The sequence below is a fragment of the Ochlerotatus camptorhynchus genome, unplaced genomic scaffold, assembly GCF_037179485.1.
Source record: "Ochlerotatus camptorhynchus isolate MF236.1 unplaced genomic scaffold, CSIRO-AGI_Acam_v1.1 ptg000503l, whole genome shotgun sequence".
NCBI classification, from domain to species: Eukaryota; Metazoa; Arthropoda; class Insecta; order Diptera; family Culicidae; genus Ochlerotatus; species Ochlerotatus camptorhynchus.
Window position 1 is genome coordinate 6957582 of NW_027040988.1, and position 20834 is coordinate 6978415.

The following is a 20834-nucleotide window of genomic DNA, read 5'->3' on the forward strand; positions in this document are numbered from 1 at the left end:
AACATTTTCCCAAAAGGTGGTCATACATCTTGTTAATAAAGACACCAGGATATTATCTCTTTAAATTACCTTACAATAAGTGTTTGTCCCCAATTAGCTCTAATCCTATAAGGAACGTGTATTCGTTAATCCCAGTTCCCATTGTGCGGTCTCTATTAACCGTACGTGGTTGTATTTGTTCGGAAAAGAGCATATATTTTCCTACAACTTTATCTCTGACGTCAGCCGGCGCCGATGGTGTAGTGGTAAGCGTGACTGCTTTCTCACCCTAATGGGTCTGGGTTCAATCCCAGCCGAGGTCGGTGAGATTTTTCTGAGGCATAAAAATCTCTGGTCACGTCTTCTTCCGGAAGGGAAGTAAAGCCGTTGGTCCCGGCCTCCCTACGCAGGTGTGGAAGCTGCATTCCTGCACATTCGGTTGCCGTCAATGGATGTCCGTCGGTAATTGGCACTAGATTGCGGAACAGAGACCGATGTTTAATAAAGAAAAAGAAAAATCTCTGACGTCATTTTTTTTAATTATGTGATAGTCTAATAAGAATGATTTTCACCCACCACATAAGCTCTTCTTCAACAAGACTGGTAACCTTAGTAGTGCGGTAAACAGCTGAAATAGGTTCGCTTATATAAAAAAAAAAAAGTTGACTCGCATAAGAGTGACGATCTGTCCAGTCGCTCCAGCCAGAAGACAAACTGCTCGGAAAAACTGAGTGGAACATAACTTGCGAACAAAGAGATTATTTGCATTCTTCTGAGGAAAATTGGAGAGAAAGAAACGCCAACCAGCGAACGAAATTTTGCCTGCTTGACTTGTGAATTTCAGAGGAACAAAACGGGTGGGTAGAATCCAAGTTCTCGACGAGGGTTGCAAAATTCCAAGTAAAAGAAATGGAAATCATAGTCACTGTAAAAGAGTGCTAGTAGCTAATAAATAATTTAAATCCGGCTGCTTTGGGATTGCCAACAAAAGATTTACTCCTGTGTTGACTCGTAGTCCAGAAGGACCAAGTTTCCACTGACTTAATGAACCATTAATTGCTGTGTGACTGTGTGAGTAGTAGAGCACGCTCTTAATTGGGTATTATGGTTTTTTCTTCGGAAAACATAAACGAAGGAAAACTCAATGATTTGCCTTTGATCTGACCAAAATCGATACCAATATTATAGAAGGCCCACTTTTGCTGAAGCAGCTGAGTTTTGATTGTTGTGCTGATTTCCCTTGTTGACATAATTGTGTTCAAGTGCGGCGTTTCCGAGCAAACACGCACTGCTAAACTACTATAGTAAACCACAAACTAACAGTTACGACAAATTGTATCAAATTCACTAGAAACCGCATGCACACGCTAGCAGGTCGTGTAAGCTAAACACACTCGGAACTTGAAAGGCAATAAAATCTTCTGCCTTCTACTCGGTCTCTCTACTTCAGCAGCAGCAGCAACAGGAGCGAAAGAAACGCATTCGGATATGTACTCAACTCACCCCCGGGGGAATCATTACTTGCTGGTCCCTAAACTGAACCTACAAACAGATGAAAGTCCTCGTTGGATGAAATATTTGCTTATGTGCACACACAGGAAGACCATAAAAGTTTTCAGACTCCTTACCATGATGTTTTCAGGGAAAAAAAAGCGTACTACTCGTACGGGAAACGGTAGCTTTTCCTTATCTTTGCAAAACATACATCCGATTCCGAGTCCGGTTGGTGCATTCAGCATGTGGCTCTCCTTTTTCCGTATCATATTTTAATGCTGTGTTAAAAGTTATGGTGAGGTTGGATCAAAAACTTGTCCCATCCAGTTCTGGGAAATTTTTCAGATTGAATCTGGTTTTCAGCTCGCATGACAGCATTAAATTGAATTAAGCATTGGAGTAGCTCGTGACGAATAACCTTTCTTTTCAGGGATCAACTACGATTTGTTGTACATATGAAAATAGGTTTATAATTTGAGTGACTAATGCCAGGTTTGATTTTCCTTTCCTGTTTGGATTTTTGCGCTAACAAAGAGTGATGACAAATATTTTTCAACTAACCCAACGAACTGACCCCTTCCACTATTGTAAAGGTTTTCTGCTATCAAATTGTTTTCATTGTAATAACGACTGGAAATGAATCATCCGAATAGAGTTTTTTGCTTTTTCAGATAGCACCGATCAACAAAACTATCAAATATTGTTTTGACTGTGTGGTGTGGAATGCATACATAAATGTAACTTTCTGATAATGATTGGGTAGAGCATGATGTCACTGGTGAAAATTGCGCTAGAGTTCCGCCTGACGTAAACTGAACGTGTTCGATGCACGTGGATGGTTCAACGTGTGTACATACAAACCGCAAACACAGATGGAAATAGTACTTCGGAAATCGGTAACAGGCGGATTAAATGTAAACTGTTCTTGGAATTATGCTTGAATTAAGGAATTTGTAGCAATGTTGGGTAATCAAACTTGAAATTTATTCATGACGTAAATGTTTTCACGACTGACGGCCATGCAGTGTGGCAAGTTCTAACGGTGGGTTTTTAACTGGCCAACGTTTCTGCTGTTTTTGGCAGCCTTCTTCAGGGGCAATTAGTTCTATCGATTACGTTGAAACATTAATACATTAATGATCGATAGAATTAATTGCCATTGAAGAAGGCTGCCAAAAACAGCCGAAACGCTGGGTTGTTCTAAACCTATCGTTTGAACTCGCCAGACTGTATAGCCGTAAGTCGTACAAATCACCAACCAACAGTAGGAAAACTAAGTAAATAGTTACCTCGATACTCTTGCCGTGCGGATCTATTTGCTTTTTGCTGAAGGAAGTGTTACTACTACCTAAAGCTACAACAAATTTAAACAGCACTTTTCAGTGCTCAACCTGTAAAAATTTTCTACCTTGTTCAACTCTTATTCCTCTTCGATCCTTGTTTGGACCCTACCCGAGGTAATCCTTCTTGGATATCGATTTGGAAAATTCCTCTTCGATCCTTCAGATTCTTATAGAAATCTGCTTGGAAGTCGATTTGGATAAAAATTTACTGCCGCCATGGCGCCTAAACGCAAAAGAAAGGGGCAAACTCTTGACCCCCCTTCTGATGAAATTAATTTGAGTAATCAATTTGATTTGCTCACGGATGATGAGAATGATCCATCATCCAAGAAAAATTCTAGTAAACTTTCCCGGCTTAATGCCAAGAAGGAAAAGATTCCCCCTATTGTGATAACCACTACCGATTTCCATGCTCTTCGCATGGAACTTTTGAATTTCGTGAAAGTTAAGTTTTCACTACAAATTGGACGTCGGGGTGAATGCCGTGTATTGGCTGAAACCTTGGACGGATTTAAATGTCTTCTCAAGTATCTTACTGAGAAGAAGCACAAATTTTTTACTTACGACACCAAAACTGAACGTGTGTTCAAGGTTGTCATGAAAGGACTGCCCAGTGGTGAATCCCTGGATCAGATCAAAGATGAACTGGCAAAATTACTTGGAGTTGTGCCACTCCAAGTAATCAAAATGAAAATGAAATCCCGTCCTGGCGATTCGCGCAACGGGATTTCTAATGATTTTTATTTAGTTCACTTCAAGTCTAGTGAACTAAACAACCTTAAGGCCTTAGAAAAAGCTAGCCTTATGCTCCATGTCCGAGTGAAGTGGGAACACTTCAGGAAGACTGGAGGAAATTTCCAAAACCTCACCCAGTGCCGTAAGTGCCAGGGATGGGGTCACGGAACTAAAAATTGCTACATGCCAGCTAAATGCATGAATTGTGGTGATTCCTCTCACGCAAAGGACGACTGTCCTGTGAAGGAAGATCCTAAGAAATTTAAATGTTCAAATTGTGGTGAAAACCACAAATCCAATTTTTGGGAATGTAAGACTCGCAAAGCGATCCTACAATCTCGTTCTAACCGTCAGGTAGGAAACGCTCCACGTTTCCGACCAGGTACAAATTCCTCTGCTGTTAACAACGGTCAGCGAGGAACAAATTCTACATTCGTACCCGTAGGTACAAATATCTCCCCTGCTTCAAATGTTTCATCTGTACCTACTCCCCTCGCTGCTAACAATGTTCAGCGAGTTAATGGAGCTACCTATGCTGCTATTGCAACGGGTAGAAATCAAAATACTAACCAACGTTCTAATGGAAATTTTGACAATTTTGACTTAGGAAGCATTACTGCCCCCAAAATGGAATTTTTACAGAATTCATTAATTGACATGATTTCTGATATGCTTAAATCTAACTCCATGTTTGATGCTATTCAAACTGGAGTAAAATTTGCAAATAATATTGTCATGACTTTAAAATTCAGTAATGGATTTTAAAGCATTAAATATTGTAAATTGGAATGCTCGATCTCTTAAAGATAATGAAGACGAGCTATTTAACTTTTTAAGAGTTCATAACGTGCATATTGCCGTTATAACTGAAACGTTCCTTAAACCTGCCCATAAGGTTAAGAAGGACGCAAATTACTTGATTTATAGAAATGATCGTCTTGATGGACCCTGTGGTGGCGTTGCCATCATTATTCATAGACGAATCAAACATAAAATTCTTTCTTCATTTGAAACCAAAGTTTTTGAAACTTTGGGGGTTTCTGTTGAAACAAAATTTGGACAACTTACGTTTATAGCTGCCTATTTGCCATTCCAATGTGTAGGCCAGCAAAAGAATTTTCTCAAGGGTGACCTCCAGAAACTTACCCGTCATAGGTCTAAATTCTTCATTATTGGTGATTTTAATGCAAAACACCGCTCATGGAATAATGCTCAAAGCAATTCCAATGGTAATATTCTGTTTGATGATTGTTCTGCAGGTTATTACACTATTCAATATCCAAACAGCCCAACATGCTTTTCTTCTGCAAGAAATCCCTCCACTATTGATTTGGTCTTAACTGATTCATGTCAACTTTGTAGCCAATTGGTTACCCATGCTGACTTCGGTTCTGATCACCTTCCAGTAACTTTTGAAATATCCCAAGAAATAATTTGTAATCCCAACAGCTCTACTTTCAATTACCATAGAGCTGATTGGGAGCAGTATCGAACATTTATGGAATATAACTTCGATCCAAACATTCCTTTGCAAACCAAAGATGAAATTAATTATGCTCTTGAATCTCTGACTACTTCTATAGTTGAAGCAAGAGCTGCCTCAGTACCAAAATGCGAGGTTAAATTCGATTCAATTATAATAGACGATGATCTTCAGCTCTTGATCCGTCTTAAAAATGTCCGTAGGAGACAATATCAAAGAACACGCGATCCTGCCATGAAAGTTATCTGGCGGGATTTGCAAAAACAAATTAAAAAGCGATTCTCTGCCCTGAGGAACAAAACTTTTGAAAATAATATTTCTAAATTAGACCCGAGTTCCAAACCCTTTTGGAAACTCACAAAAATTTTGAAAAAACCTCAAAAGCCTATTCCAGCGCTTAAAGAAGGTGGTAAAATTTTGATCACAAATTTGGAAAAAGCTCAGAAACTTGCTAAGCAATTCGAGAGTTCCCATAATTTCAGTTTGGGTCTTACTAGTCCTATTGAGAATCAGGTTGCTCGGGATTTTCTGAATATTTTCTCTCGGGAAAATATTTTTGATGATTCCTGGGGGACTGATTTGGACGAAGTAAGGTCTATAACTAAAAATTTTCAAAATATGAAAGCTCCAGGTGATGATGGAATTTTCTATATCCTCATCAAAAAACTCCCAGAGAGTACCTTGTCTTTCTTGGTAAAATTATTTAACAGATGTTTCCATTTGGCATACTTTCCTGATAAATGGAAAAATGCAAAAGTTGTTCCAATTTTGAAGCCGGATAAAAATCCAGCTGAAGCTTCTAGCTACCGTCCAATAAGTTTGCTTTCTTCAATAAGTAAACTTTTTGAAAAGATAATTTTGAATAGAATGATGCTTCACATCAATACGAACTCAATTTTTGCAGATGAGCAGTTTGGATTTCGCCATGGGCATTCAACTACTCATCAACTCTTAAGAGTTACCAATTTAATTCGTTCAAACAAATCTGAAGGCCACTCAACTGGAGTTGCTCTTCTAGACATAGAAAAAGCATTCGACAGTGTTTGGCATGAAGGTTTGATTGCTAAATTGAAAAAGTTTAATTTTCCACTTTACATTATGAAATTAGTTCAAAATTATTTAACTGACAGAACTCTGCAGGTAAATTATCAAAATTCCAAATCTAATCGACTACCTGTTAGAGCAGGAGTTCCTCAGGGTAGCATTCTTGGGCCTATATTGTATAACATTTTCACTTCGGACCTCCCTGATTTACCTCAGGGTTGCCACAAATCTTTGTTCGCTGATGACACAGGCATTTCCGCTAAAGGAAGAAGTCTTCGTGTTATTTGCAGCAGACTGCAGAAAAGTTTAGATATTTTCTCTTCTTATTTACAAAAATGGAAGATTTCTCCCAACGCTTCCAAAACTCAACTTATAATATTTCCACATAAGCCTAGAGCTTCGTTTTTGAAACCTAGTAGTAGTCACATAGTCACTATGAACGGAGTTCCAATTTCCTGGTCAAACCAAGTGAAATATCTTGGATTAATACTTGACTAAAAATTAACTTTTAAAGATCACATTGAGGGCATTCAAGCCAAATGTAACAAATATATTAAATGTTTGTATCCTCTTATAAACAGGAAATCCAAACTTTGCCTGACGAATAAACTTCTAATATTTAAACAAGTTTTTAGACCGGCCATGCTTTACGCTGTGCCAATATGGTCTAGTTGTTGCACTACCAGGAAAAAAGCACTTCAAAGGATTCAGAACAAAATTCTGAAAATGATTTTGAAGTTGCCTCCCTGGTACAGTACAACCGAAGTACATAGAATTTCGAATGTTGAGACTTTAGCACAAATGTCCAACAAAATAATTAATAATTTCAGGAAAAAATCGTTGCAATCCTCAATTGCAACGATTAATTCCCTTTATACTTAGATAAGATTTAGTTTTAGTTTTTAGTTTTAAGATATCAATTGTTATACTGACATGCAGGTTAAAAAACCTGTTTAAAATACTGAATTGCCAAGACATGAACAATGTAAAAACACTTAGATATATATCATAACAATTAAGGCTGGTACGTTACTGCAGTAACTGGAGCACCTAGGTTAAAATGAAATGTAATTTATTTTGAATTTGGAACAAATAAAGAGTTAAAAAAAAAAAAAAAAAAAGTTACCTCGATACCATGCTTAGTTTGTTGCTGGTCAGGTTTTCTGTCGGAGGTTTCTTAAAATGACGGTTTTTTTAAATGACTTTAAAATATTCTTAACTAGGAATTCCCCGAAAAATATTATTGAAAATAAACATCAGATTACAAAATGAAGTATAAGTAAAATAAAAAAAATGTGGTGTTTTCATTTAGTTGTCAATCCACTTGAAACACTATTTAAATAACGTAGATGTTTTTGATGTTGGGTGTGATTGGTTTTTATTAACTGACACTTGAGGAGAGGGACAAGACATGTTCACTTTAAGTAGAAGTCTGCTTGATTAGCCTAAGTCTTGATTAAGCTCATCGAGCAGTTGCTTAAGATTTTGCGTCAGCTTCCCGTGCAAAAAGTGTAATCTGTTGCTTTAATATTTTGATTATGGCATATTCCTAAAGCCCGATTCAAAGTAAATTTGGACGCATTCAAGTGATCATAACTCAAGAATTAAACAACATACACGGTTGATCAAAACGTCAAACAAAAGGGTATTTATTCAGCTTTCAAACGATATATAACAAGTTATTACATTTTACCGTTTCGAACGAACTGTAGCACTTTACTTGTGACCGATGCCGATGCTGGTGACACTGTACCGGCGAACTTAACGTTGGTCTTGTGTTGCCGAATGAAGGGTAAAATCCGCTTTTTCAGACACCCTTTAATGTAAACCTTCGACGTCATTGTGTGAGATGTGATGAAAACCTTGGTTTTAAGGCCACAACTGCAGATTCCTTGCCAAATCATTAGTTTCTGAGCAAACTTATCAGCAAAAACAAATTTATACCTGGAAGGGACATCCCCACGATCAGTTGCCAGGTAAAATTTTCGTCCGGGGATTAGTTTATAATCCATTTTGACATATGTTTCGTCATCCATATATATATAGCCATCAAATTTCGTCAAAACTCGTTCGTATAGTAATCGTGCTCGCTTTTTGGCCACTAAATTTTGATTCAGGGAGCGATTCGGATGTTTACTGGCACAAAAAGACTTATATCCTTCTCTTGAAAGGATGTTACGCATGGTGGAAAAGTTGGAATCGTATTTCTTTGCCAAATCACGTATGGAAACACCTGGATTGCTTTTCACGTACCTCAACACCTTTCTCCTCAGCTCTTTGTCCCTAGTGCCACTTTTATGATAGATGCGCTATGCTCTATCCACACTCAGAGTATCCTTGTAACGTTTGATTACAAGACTCACCGTTGACTTTGGGAATTTTAACACTTTTGCTATTTTTGAGGCAGACCACGAAGGGTTCTCTAAACAGCAAAAAATAAATTTTAATATTACATCCAAGAGGATGCACTTCAGTCATGTCGAAAATCTCATGTAATTTTTATGGCAACACAAATAAACAAATGCAGTAAAAGCAACGTAATGTAAGTTCATACACTGTATTAATGATAATTTTGCCTTTTTTCGCAAGTAATATTATACCATATTTTCGACACGATTGAAGTGCATCCACTTTGATGTGATATTAAAATTATTTTTTTGTTGTGTAGATGTTTGTGCACAATTAATTTTCTTTTCTCAAGTTCCATGATCCGTAATTTGGGATGCGTCGATCAATCAAGAAAAACTTTTCACCAATTTCTTCGTCAATGAAACATCAACAAATGCCTGTCAAACGTTTTTTGTTCCAACCAACAGGGGCGCGGTGGTGTATTAAACCGTGCGTCCAGATTTACTTTGAATCGAGCTTTACTCAAGTGTTAGTTCCAATGGATCCTACAGTTGTAGACAGGGATGGATCGCTCTTTGGTGCATCATTAATTACTTTTTAATATAAAAATATAACGTTAAGCCCAATTGAATTTTCAGCAAATCCATCTCAAAACAGATAGATTAATGCTAGTATTCTACCGATCAAACTTCTAAATTTTCGCGATGTAGAGCCATATTCCGTGTTTAAACTCAAGCAAAAAAAAAAACACGAATTGTGGCCCAACAGTGCAAAGTTTATGAGGTTTGATTGGGAGAAAACTAGCATTAATATGTCTAATTTAAGATGGATTAACTGAAAATTTAATTGGCCTCAACGTTGGTTTTATATATTAAAACGTAATGAACGATGCACCAAAAAGCGATCCATCCATATATAATTATTAAAAATTGAATTAAATGCATAATATTGCATAAAGATTTCTTACCGTTTCACGAATTAATTCCAAGAAGGAGATGTTCCTACGCAGCTGTCAAATAAACAAGGCTTCTAAGAATCGCCTCCAAAAATATTTCAAGTTAATTAAGGTGAAAGTTGATAGAACCCACAAATATCCGCTTTTATGGTTATTTTGCCTTACCACTTCGAATTTTTGATTTCACGAATCTCAGAAACTAATGGCAAGGCAAACCATAAGGGCGGCCATTTGTAGATTCTATCAACTTTCACCTTAATGTAAAATATGTATTTTCAGTATTCAGCTCATTATCATACTGGCGGTAGAAGTTTCACAGCTGCGGTAGAACTGTACGGCAGCCGCCGGTAAGAAATTTCTATCAAGATCCACAATACCTCATATATGAAAACAAAAATGTATTGTGTGCAAAGTTAATAAGCCTGCTTTACGTGAACTTTCGTGTCTCGCTGCAGTCCATCATGAACAGCACTGTTTAGTGTCCCACACTGACACGAAGACGATGACCATCCGCTCCTTACATGGGGAACGGACGCTGTTTTGAGCCTCCCCTGACATGAAGAACAGGCCATGCTCTCTGGAGAAATGAGCCCCCACCCCCTCTATTCCCTGTCTTCATACGACCATAGTACCAGTGCATAGTGCGCCAGGAAATAAATCTATCAGGAAAAAAATAATAGCGCTCTGGGATTGTATCCAATTGAGTTGACGTATTCAGCAAAATTTCACGGATTAGCTAGGAATACAATTTGGTGAATAAAACTACATTCAAAGTGTTTTTTATGTTACTTCATACGCGAAGTTAACGATTTTCAGAGTTGGTTGGAAATGCTAACATGAAGCTTTAGTGTGATGATTTATTAGCTAGAGAATGATCTTTAGAAGAGGGTAGGTGGATAGTTCCGTTAGAGTACGGCAGTATGAAAATTGAATAGAAGTTGAAAATGAGCGAAGGGCCATTAAAGCGACAGTTTTCAAGATAGACGCACATTTTTGCCTAGCCCGTACGATGTACGCGGGGACTTGAAGTATGTCTCCAAGTCCACAGGCAAAAATGTGCGTCCCTCTTGTTGCTCATAAACTGACTGCGGCTGTGGAATAGTTCTAGCGACGTTTTCATCACTACCAAAGATGACAGTTCGACTTCGATTGCCTTCTACCACAGCGGCCAGTCATTGCGCTTCTTCAACTCCGCTAGGGTAAACGCTCCTATAGTAGCGGTACGTTAGAAGCGTAAGGTTCCTATAGTTGTGTATGGAGACTCAATACACAACTATAGGAACCTAACGCTTCTAACGTACCGCAACTATAGGAGCGTTTGCCATATATCGCTTGGAATGTCAGCATTTAACGCAAACGCCAATATGTTGTAGTCTTTGTGCCACACAGGGGGTGAACAATGTCTACCACTTTTCCGTACTTTACTTTCAACAGGATCTCCACCAGCAACTTCATCAATCAACGTATCATCTAGTTCATCTTCGGCGGTAGCTTCAAGATCTTTGTTGTCCTCTAGCGAAACTGCTTTTTCTTCATCGATGTGAACCGGCTGCTGCACACGACCTTGAATCGCAATTATCTGATTAGGTACGCAGCTGCATATACTGCCTCACCCCACAAACGCTTTGAAACACCACTTCCAGCTAGCATTGCTTGTACTTTCTCGACAATGGTTCGATTCATCCGTTCGCTCAAGCCATTCTGTTCCGGTGTATACGGAACCGTCATTTCCATTTGGATACCTTTCTGCCGACAGAACGCCTTTACTTGCTTGTCACTGTATTCGGCTGCGTTGTCACAACGAAGACGAGACATCCTAGATTGAAAGTGTGCTGTCGCCATGGCACGTTTTCAGGCAGTCCAGTGCTTCATCTTTTGATTTCATCAGATAGACAACCTTCAAATGAAATCATCCGTGAACTTAATGAAATACTGCATGCACGACACAATTAAAATCGACATCACTATGCACTAGCTCCAACGGACGGGTTGTCCGCTTTCCATCACGACTGACAAAGGGCTCTCGAGTTTGTTTGCCAGCAAGGCACGGTTCACATACCACAGACTCCGAACTTCCAGGCTGCACATTGCATGGTTAGCATCAGGTGATACGCGATGTCCTAGTCGTCTTCGCACCGGTTCGCACTTCAGCTCCCGAACCAACTGGTCAAAACGGAGAAAATGGGCCTCCCGACTCGAACTTTCGTCGTGCTTCATCCCTAACAGTTTCCGCTTTAGCATGAACCGATTTGTCAAGCTCTTCCGCTCGAAAGTTTCGTGCAATTCGTCCCAGATTTCCTTCGGACTCCTCTTGTCTTTGATATACTCAATATGATTATCCGCGACCGCACCAAGCAGAACCGAACGACACTTGTTGTCCTACTTTTTCCGGTATGCCTTCTTGTTCTCTTTTCCTGTCTTGACAGCTGCCGAATCCGTTTCCAGGATTTCCCAGAAGTTTTCGTTTTGAACACTCTTCCGACAAATTAATTCAAACTACGAATGAACTAAAAATTCATCATAAAATAAAGTTGTAAACCTTGAATAAGGGATCCAGTATGTGGAATAAGTTTGATTCCAAATGCTTAGAGTTTTTAAAAAAATATTTTAATGTTTTCAACTAAGGTCGAACGTTTGCCTCCACTACTCATTATAATAGTGCTTCTACAACTGAATCTCCATCGCCTCTCTAATCTTGATCAGATATGAAAATGATTACAAACGATGTGTTATCATTTTCATATCTGATCAAGATTAGACCGGCAATGTTGTTACAAACCCCAACCATATGCTACTGCCACTATTTCAGTATACTAAACCAGTTGGCTTTTGGCATAGCAAATGAAGGGAGACACATTTAGTGTTTCATCTTCTAGTTATCTGGAGCATTACATTTAGGACGAGAAACACTGAAGCAATCTCAATGGTCAGTCAATCCTATTCATAATTTTGCGAACAATTCTCACAAGCAACCAATGCACTTGGAGATGCCACTCTGCTACAAATCAAACGCGCCAATTATTCCGAATCGTCAATTTATTTTCGCGATTCAGTACACTGCGAGACGCCCTCGGGTTTAAACCGTATATTCCGTTGATTAACGCGCCGCTCTGCTGATGATACTAACCTGTGCTGTGAAGTGAACGCTGTGCGGTTGCTGATGCACTGGCATTAATTATGCTGTAGTGCTTACCGATATAGCAAAAAATAAAATCGATGCGCTCCTATCTAACTTTCGGATCGCCACAGGTTAAAACCCAACTCACCCGTGATAATTTACGCTTCGGTGTTATTTTTTTGATCGTATGAAAAATGATGATCAAAATACTTTCATTTACAGTTGTTTCTGCATACTAATTGACGATGGTTGTTTTGAAGGGCATTATTTAAAAAAAATCGGATGATTCATTTCCTCTTTACTACATTAATAGCTGACAAATGAACAACAACTAATGAAAGTATATTTTTTTTATTATAATTTTAAAAACAGGGTGACAGCAGCTCGACCGGTGAACCGGAAGAGGACAAAGAAATGCTGCTGTCCACCATGGAGGCGTCCCACTACTCGGCCCAGGAAGTGGCCGCCCGGCTCCGGGTTGACGTCCGGACTGGGTTGCGATGGGCCGAGGCCAACAGCCGGTCGAAAATCGTCGGTTACAATGAACTGAACGCCAAGGACGAAGAACCGACGTGGATGAAGTACGTCGAGCAGTTCAAAAATCCTCTCATTTTGTTACTATTAGGTAAAAGGTTTACAGATTACATTTGGTGACACTAGTTGCTTACGTGTTGTCTTTTGCAGGTTCCGCGGTAGTGAGTGCGTGTATGAAACAGTTTGATGATGCTATCAGCATCACGATAGCGATTATTATCGTCGTAACAGTTGCATTCATCCAAGAGTATAGATCTGAGAAAAGCTTGGAAGAACTGAAAAAGTTGGTGCCACCAGAATGCCACTGGTAAGTGTTCCCGCATTCAATACTGTCTAATTAGGTTAATTGCTGCTGCCGCAAAGCTTATAGGGTCGTGGATAAGTTTTCCCGACGCATTGGGATGATGTTGCTGTGGAGGATAAGGTAACCAATTTCCAACTGGGAAGTGTCAGTTATGATGATTAAATTGGGATTTTTAATCTTTTACAATCTTGTTGATTCGAAACAATTAGCCTTAATTCAACAATTAAATTTTGTTCTGCTGTTTATGTCATGCTGCAAGATTTGTCGAAGTTCGAGTACCATTGCAAAGTTTGTAGCAGTTCTGAATTTGGGCTACGCAGCTGCTCATGTTTATTAGCCTGTTCGTATAGTTTTCACTTAAGAAGCGTAGTGACGCACGTCGTGTCCGTAATAGTTTAAAATTATGCGTTTTAATTATCGAAGCACCTATCACTAATGTTTGGTGAAGAAAAATCCGATGTAGGGTAAGATGGGCCAAGATGAATACAGAGAAATACAGAGAAAAAAAACCAAGAGAATTAAGTTTTGATAGCTCTACAGGAATTCTGGTGAAGATGGAAATTGTTATGATAATGTCATGGAATTTCAGCGGACAACTCTAAAAAGTATTTCAAGGGCATTCTAAGGAAAGTTCGAAACAAGAGTTTCAATTCCGAGAAAAGTATTCCGTTGAAATCCTGACGTGAATAATGAATTTTAACGGTCGTTTCTGAAGAATTCCAAGCCATTTATGAGTAATATTCAAGTACTATCCCGAAATCAATACCATGCCAACTCTAAGGGACTTGAAAATGTCCATAGAGTATTGAGTTGAGGTGAGTTAAAGGGAGGAAAAGTAAGATTAGGTGAGATGAGGTAAGGTGAATTGAGGTGAATTTAGGTGAGGTGAGGTGAAGTGACATGAGGTGAGTTGAGGTGAGATGAGATGAAAGATAGATGAGATGAGGTTAGACACATTGAGGTAAGGTGAAGTGCGGTGGGTTGAGGTGAGTTGAGACAATGTGAGATGAGATACAATTATGTGAGATGAGGTAGAAGCTATGTAAGCAATTAGAAATAAAATGGCTAAGCCTGGGGCGCAATTTTCTAAACTAAACTGTTTACTTTAAAATAGGTACTGTACCAAAATTTCAAAGGGGTGTAATTGAATTTGTAAACAATGGATTTAGCTATCGATTTCTCGCGGAAAAAAGCACAGTCTTGAAAATTAATGAGACCACAGAGACACAGGCAGAGGAATATATCATCTACCAGCTAGCATTGTTAATTTGTAGGGATTAGCATTTATTTTCGAGATATCGACAGCTAAAGCCATTGTTTACAAAAACAATTACGCCCCTTTGAAATGTTGACACTGATTTAAATGTGGACCGGAAACGTCTGCCATATTTTTTTTTTTTTTTTAACTCTTTATTTGTTTTAAATTCAAAATAAATTACATTTCATTTTTTTAACCTAGGTGCTCCAGTTACTACAGTAACTTACCAGCCTTAATTGTTATGATATATATCTAAGTGTTTTTACATTGTTCCTGTCTTGGCAATTCAGTATTTTAAACAGGTTTTTTAAACCTGCATGTCAGTATAACAATTGATAGCTTAAAACTAAATAACTAAAACTAAATTTTATCTAAGTATAAAGGGAATTAATCGTTGCAATTGAGGATTGTAACGATTTTTGCCGGAAATTATTAATTATTTTGTTGGACATTTGTGCTAAAGTCTCAACATTCGAAATTCTATGTACTTCGGTAGTACTGTACCAGGGAGGCAACTTCAAAATCATCTTCAGAATTTTGTTCTGAATCCTTTGAAGTGCTTTTTTCCTGGTAGTGCAACAACTAGACCATATTGGCACAGCGTAAAGCATGGCCGGTCTAAAAACTTGTTTAAATATTAGAAGTTTATTCGTCAGGCAAAGTTAGGATTTCCTGTTAATAAGAGGATACAAACATTTTATATATTTGTTACATTTGGCTTGAATGCCCTCAATGTGATCTTTAAAAGTTAATTTATGGTCAAGTATTAATCCAAGATATTTCACTTGGTTTGACCAGGAAATTGGAACTCCGTTCATAGTGACTATGTGACTACTACTAGGTTTCAAAAACGAAGCTCTAGGCTTATGTGGAAATATTATAAGTTGAGTTTTGGAAGCGTTGGGAGAAATCTTCCATTTTTGTAAATAAGAAGAGAAAATATCTAAACTTTTCTGAAGTCTGCTGCAAATAACACGAAGACTTCTTCCTTTAGCGGAAATGCCTGTGTCATCAGCGAACAAAGATTTGTGGCAACCCTGAGGCAAATCAGGGAGGTCCGAAGTGAAAATGTTATACAATATAGGCCCAAGAATGCTACCCTGAGGAACTCCTGCTCTAACAGGTAGTCGATTAGATTTGGAATTTTGATAATTTACCTGCAGAGTTCTGTCAGTTAAATAATTTTGAACTAATTTCATAATGTAAAGTGGAAAATTAAACTTTTTCAATTTAGCAATCAAACCTTCATGCCAAACACTGTCGAATGCTTTTTCTATGTCTAGAAGAGCAACTCCAGTTGAGTGGCCTTCAGATTTGTTTGAACGAATTAAATTGGTAACTCTCAAGAGTTGATGAGTAGTTGAATGCCCATGGCGAAATCCAAACTGCTCATCTGCAAAAATTGAGTTCGTATTGATGTGAAGCATCATTCTATTCAAAATTATTTTTTCAAAAAGTTTACTTATTGAAGAAAGCAAACTTATTGGACGGTAGCTAGAAGCTTCAGCTGGATTTTTATCCGGCTTCAAAATTGGAACAACTTTTGCATTTTTCCATTTATCAGGAAAGTATGCCAAATGGAAACATCTGTTAAATAATTTTACCAAGAAAGACAAGGTACTCTCTGGGAGTTTTTTGATGAGGATATAGAAAATTCCATCATCACCTGGAGCTTTCATATTTTGAAATTTTTTAGTTATAGACCTTACTTCGTCCAAATCAGTCCCTCAGGAATCATCAAAAACATTTTCCCGAGAGAAAATATTCCGAAAATCCCGAGCAACCTGATTCTCAATAGGACTAGTAAGACCCAAACTGAAATTATGGGAACTCTCGAATTGCTTAGCAAGTTTCTGAGCTTTTTCCATATTTGTGATCAAAATTTTACCACCTTCTTTAAGCGCTGGAATTGGCTTTTGAGGTTTTTTTCAAAATTTTTGTGAGTTTCCAAAAGGGTTTGGAACTCGGGTCTAATTTAGAAACATTATTTTCAAAAGTTTTGTTCCTCAGGGCAGAGAATCGCTTTTTAATTTGTTTTTGCAAATCCCGCCAGATAACTTTCATGGCAGGATCGCGTGTTCTTTGAAATTGTCTCCTACGGACATTTTTAAGACGGATCAAGAGCTGAAGATCATCGTCTATTATAATTGAATCGAATTTAACCTCGCATTTTGGTACTGATGCAGCTCTTGCTTCAACTATAGAAGTAGTCAGAGATTCAAGAGCATAATTAATTTCATCTTTGGTTTGCAAAGGAATGTTTGGATCGAAGTTATATTCCATAAATGTTCGATATTGCTCCCAATCAGCCCTATGGTAATTGAAAGTAAAGCTGTTGGGATTAGAAATTATTTCTTGGGATATTTCAAAAGTTACTGGAAGGTGATCAGAACCGAAGTCAGCATGGGTAACCAATTGGCTACAAAGATGACATGAATCAGTTAAGACCAAATCAATAGTTGAGGGATTTCTTGCAGAAGAAAAGCATGTTGGGCTGTTTGGATATTGAATAGTGTAATAACCTGCAGAACAATCATCAAACAGAATATTACCATTGGAATTGCTTTGAGCATTATTCCATGAGCGGTGTTTTGCATTAAAATCACCAATAATGAAGAATTTAGTCCTATGACGGGTAAGTTTCTGGAGGTCACCCTTGAGAAAATTCTTTTGCTGGCCTACGCATTGGAATGGCAAATAGGCAGCTATAAACGTAAGTTGTCCAAATTTTGTTTCAACAGAAACTCTCAAAGTTTCAAAAACTTTGGTTTCAAATGAAGAAAGAATTTTATGCTTGATTCGTCTATGAATAATGATGGCAACGCCACCACAGGGTCCATCAAGACGATCATTTCTATAAATCAAGTAATTTGCGTCCTTCTTAACCTTATGGTCAGGTTTAAGGAACGTTTCAGTTATAACGGCAATATGCACGTTATGAACTCTCAAAAAATTAAATAGCTCGTCTTCATTATCTTTAAGAGATCGAGCATTCCAATTTAAAATGTTTAATGCTTTAAAATTCATTACTGAATTTTAAAGTCATGACAATATTATTAGCAAATTTTACTCCAGTTTGAATAGCATCAAACATGGAGTTAGATTTAAGCATATCAGAAATCATGTCAATTAATGAATTCTGTAAAAATTCCATTTTAGGGGCAGTAATGCTTCCTAAGTCAAAATTGTCTAAATTTCCGTTAGAACGTTGGTTAGTATATTGATTTCTACCCGCTGCAATAGCAGCATAGGTAGCTCCATTAACTCGCTGAACATTGTTAGCAGCGAGGGGAGTAGGTACAGATGAAACATTTGAAGCAGGGGTGATATTTGTACCTACGGGTACGAATGTAGAATTTGTTCCTCGCTGACCGTTGTTAACAGCAGAGGAATTTGTACCTGGTCGGAAACGTGGAGCGTTTCCTACCTGTCGGTTAGAACGAGATTGTAGGATCGCTTTGCGAGTCTTACATTCCCAAAAATTGGATTTTAACAATTTGAACATTTAAATTTCTTAGGATCTTCCTTCACAGGACAGTCGTCCTTTGCGTGAGAGGAATCACCACAATTCATGCATTTAGCTGGCATGTAGCAATTTTTAGTTCCGTGACCCCATCCCTGGCACTTACGGCACTGAGTGAGGTTTTGGAAATTTCCTCCAGTCTTCCTGAAGTGTTCCCACTTCACTCGGACATGGAGCATAAGGCTAGCTTTTTCTAAGGCCTTAAGGTTGTTTAGTTCACTAGACTTGAAGTGAACTAAATAAAAATCATTAGAAATCCCGTTGCGCGAATCGCCAGGACGGGATTTCATTTTCATTTTGATTACTTGGAGTGGCACAACTCCAAGTAATTTTGCCAGTTCATCTTTGATCTGATCCAGGGATTCACCACTGGGCAGTCCTTTCATGACAACCTTGAACACACGTTCAGTTTTGGTGTCGTAAGTAAAAAAATTGTGCTTCTTCTCAGTAAGATACTTGAGAAGACATTTAAATCCGTCCAAGGTTTCAGCCAATACACGGCATTCACCCCGACGTCCAATTTGTAGTGAAAACTTAACTTTCACGAAATTCAAAAGTTCCATGCGAAGAGCATGGAAATCGGTAGTGGTTATCACAATAGGGGGAATCTTTTCCTTCTTGGCATTAAGCCGGGAAAGTTTACTAGAATTTTTCTTGTATGATGGATCATTCTCATCATCCGTGAGCAAATCAAATTGATTACTCAAATTAATTTCTTCAGAAGGGGGGTCAAGAGTTTGCCCCTTTCTTTTGCGTTTAGGCGCCATGGCGGCAGTAAATTTTTTATCCAAATCGACTTCCAAGCAGATTACTATAAGAATCTGAAGAATCGAAGAGGAATTTTCCAAATCGATATCCAAGAAGGATTACCTCGGGTAGGGTCCAAACAAGGATCGAAGAGGAATAAGAGGAGTTGAACAAGGTAGAAAATTTTTACAGGTTGAGCACTGAAAAGTGCTGTTTAAATTTGTTGTAGCTTTAGGTAGTAGGAACACTTCCTTAAGCAAAAAGCAAATAGATCCGCACGGCAAGAGAGCACGATGCGGACTGTCTGCCTGCCATATAATATTTAAAGCAGTACGGTGGTTTCAGTAATAGGTATTAGTCGTTAACGAGACATTTGCTCCTGTTGGCGCATACGCACGATCATTTCCAGTGTCTGTTTGTACATATTTGGCCCGAGTCAATCAGTGGTCAATGACATTCTCAGTTATTTTTTTCAAAGTAATTAAGAAGCATGCTCACCTTAACAAACTTACATTTTGGTTGGACAATTGCTCATCCCAAAACAAGAATTGAAATTTGTTTCAACACATCATCCTTCTGATAAACAGTGTATGGAAATTCAAGTTGAGCAAATATTTACTGTTCAAGTTTTTTTTTAATCAGGCCATACTTTTTTGGGCGCTGATTTATTTCACGCAGCGGTTGAAAAAAATTGCGTCACGAACGTGTCGTTCCAAGCCAAGTTTAATGTCTCACAGTACACGTTGAACTTATTCAAGCTTAGCCCGTACGTGGACTTCATGAGAAAATTGGTTTTTTTCAAAAAGGACGTTATGAGCTAGGATACGCAAGCAACATCAACAGTGAGGTCCTTAAATACTGTAAACTGTTTTCCAAGAAACAACTCCAGCTGATCGAAAAGGATACGTTCTCTACTAAAGCTAACGTACTCTGGCAAAGGTCTCCTAGTGGAATTGAAGTATATAGGAAGTCCTCAACAACAGAGAGGACAATAACTATGTGTCACGAAAAGGTATAAATAGAGAAAGGTGTTGAAAGTCGATAAGTACATTTTATTATTTATTTGCTTGTAAATAGCAACATAACTGAGAATAATAGCTCAATTTTTCCTTTAAAAATGTGTTAATATGCTTACGACGTTATCGTGGCATCATCCAAATAATTCAAAGATTAATTTTACCATTTGGGCAATCGTTTGGAGCTAGTAATATGTTTACGATGTATTATTAGGATAACAGACTATAATTTTTGAACAATTTTTTATACATATTAAAAATTGGGACAGTGGGACAGATATGCGTCCATTTTTGCAATGGGACAAAACGACTTCACATTTTATGATTTTTTCTAGAATAAACAGCATGTCTTAATATAATATTTTAAAAATATGTATTGATTTATAACGTTTAACAGCATAACATCAAAAAATTCGAAATGTCACATGGGACAGTTATGCTTCCACCGGCAGTACAGTCCATCGGAATAATTTTGCAGAAGACAGGAACCTTCCATATGACCAGGATCACTCATTTATGAAAGTTCAACGTAGACATTTTCTCAAATTAAACCCAGGATACAGACAACGTAAATTTTTCAAGTAAATCGTTGCAAGATATATTTTTTTCAAGTAGGGTAAGTAAGCCAGTTTGGGCACTTGCGATTCAGTTTTGGCCCTCGGGCATAAATCAAATTTAATATTAATTTTCATAGCCTTACTCGCGTAGATATGTGCAAAATATATGTTCTAACCTTGTATCGAAATAAAGTTTGTAAAGTGTTAAAACGTGTGAAATTTAATAAAGGACCACTTAAAGGGCCACTAGGGCCAAAATCTGGCTCACTTTCCATATTTTGGAGCACATTTACGATACTAGATTACTGATTAAGCCTAGTATACAGATCGAAGCGAAACGAAAATTGAAGCACGCGAAAAATCATGAAATTTCGCTAGCGAAAAAGGTTGTGAAA

The 20834-nt window shown here is 38.0% G+C and overlaps 1 protein-coding gene across 5 annotated transcripts in view; it reads left to right on the plus strand.

Annotated features, from left to right (window-relative positions):
- Positions 1 to 20834, plus strand: part of SPoCk (secretory pathway calcium atpase) — a 183828-nt gene that overhangs the window by 118432 nt on the left and 44562 nt on the right. For 4 of the 5 annotated variants that reach the window (XM_065235735.1, XM_065235734.1, XM_065235730.1 and 1 more), the window contains exons 2-3: positions 12873 to 13125; positions 13185 to 13341. In XM_065235735.1, coding sequence (XP_065091807.1) covers positions 12915 to 13125; positions 13185 to 13341 — 368 coding nt within the window. In that variant the 5' untranslated portion in view covers positions 12873 to 12914. Of the gene's footprint in view, positions 1 to 12499; positions 12632 to 12872; positions 13126 to 13184; positions 13342 to 20834 lie in introns of those variants that run through there. The other variant, XM_065235732.1, reaches the window with a different exon arrangement.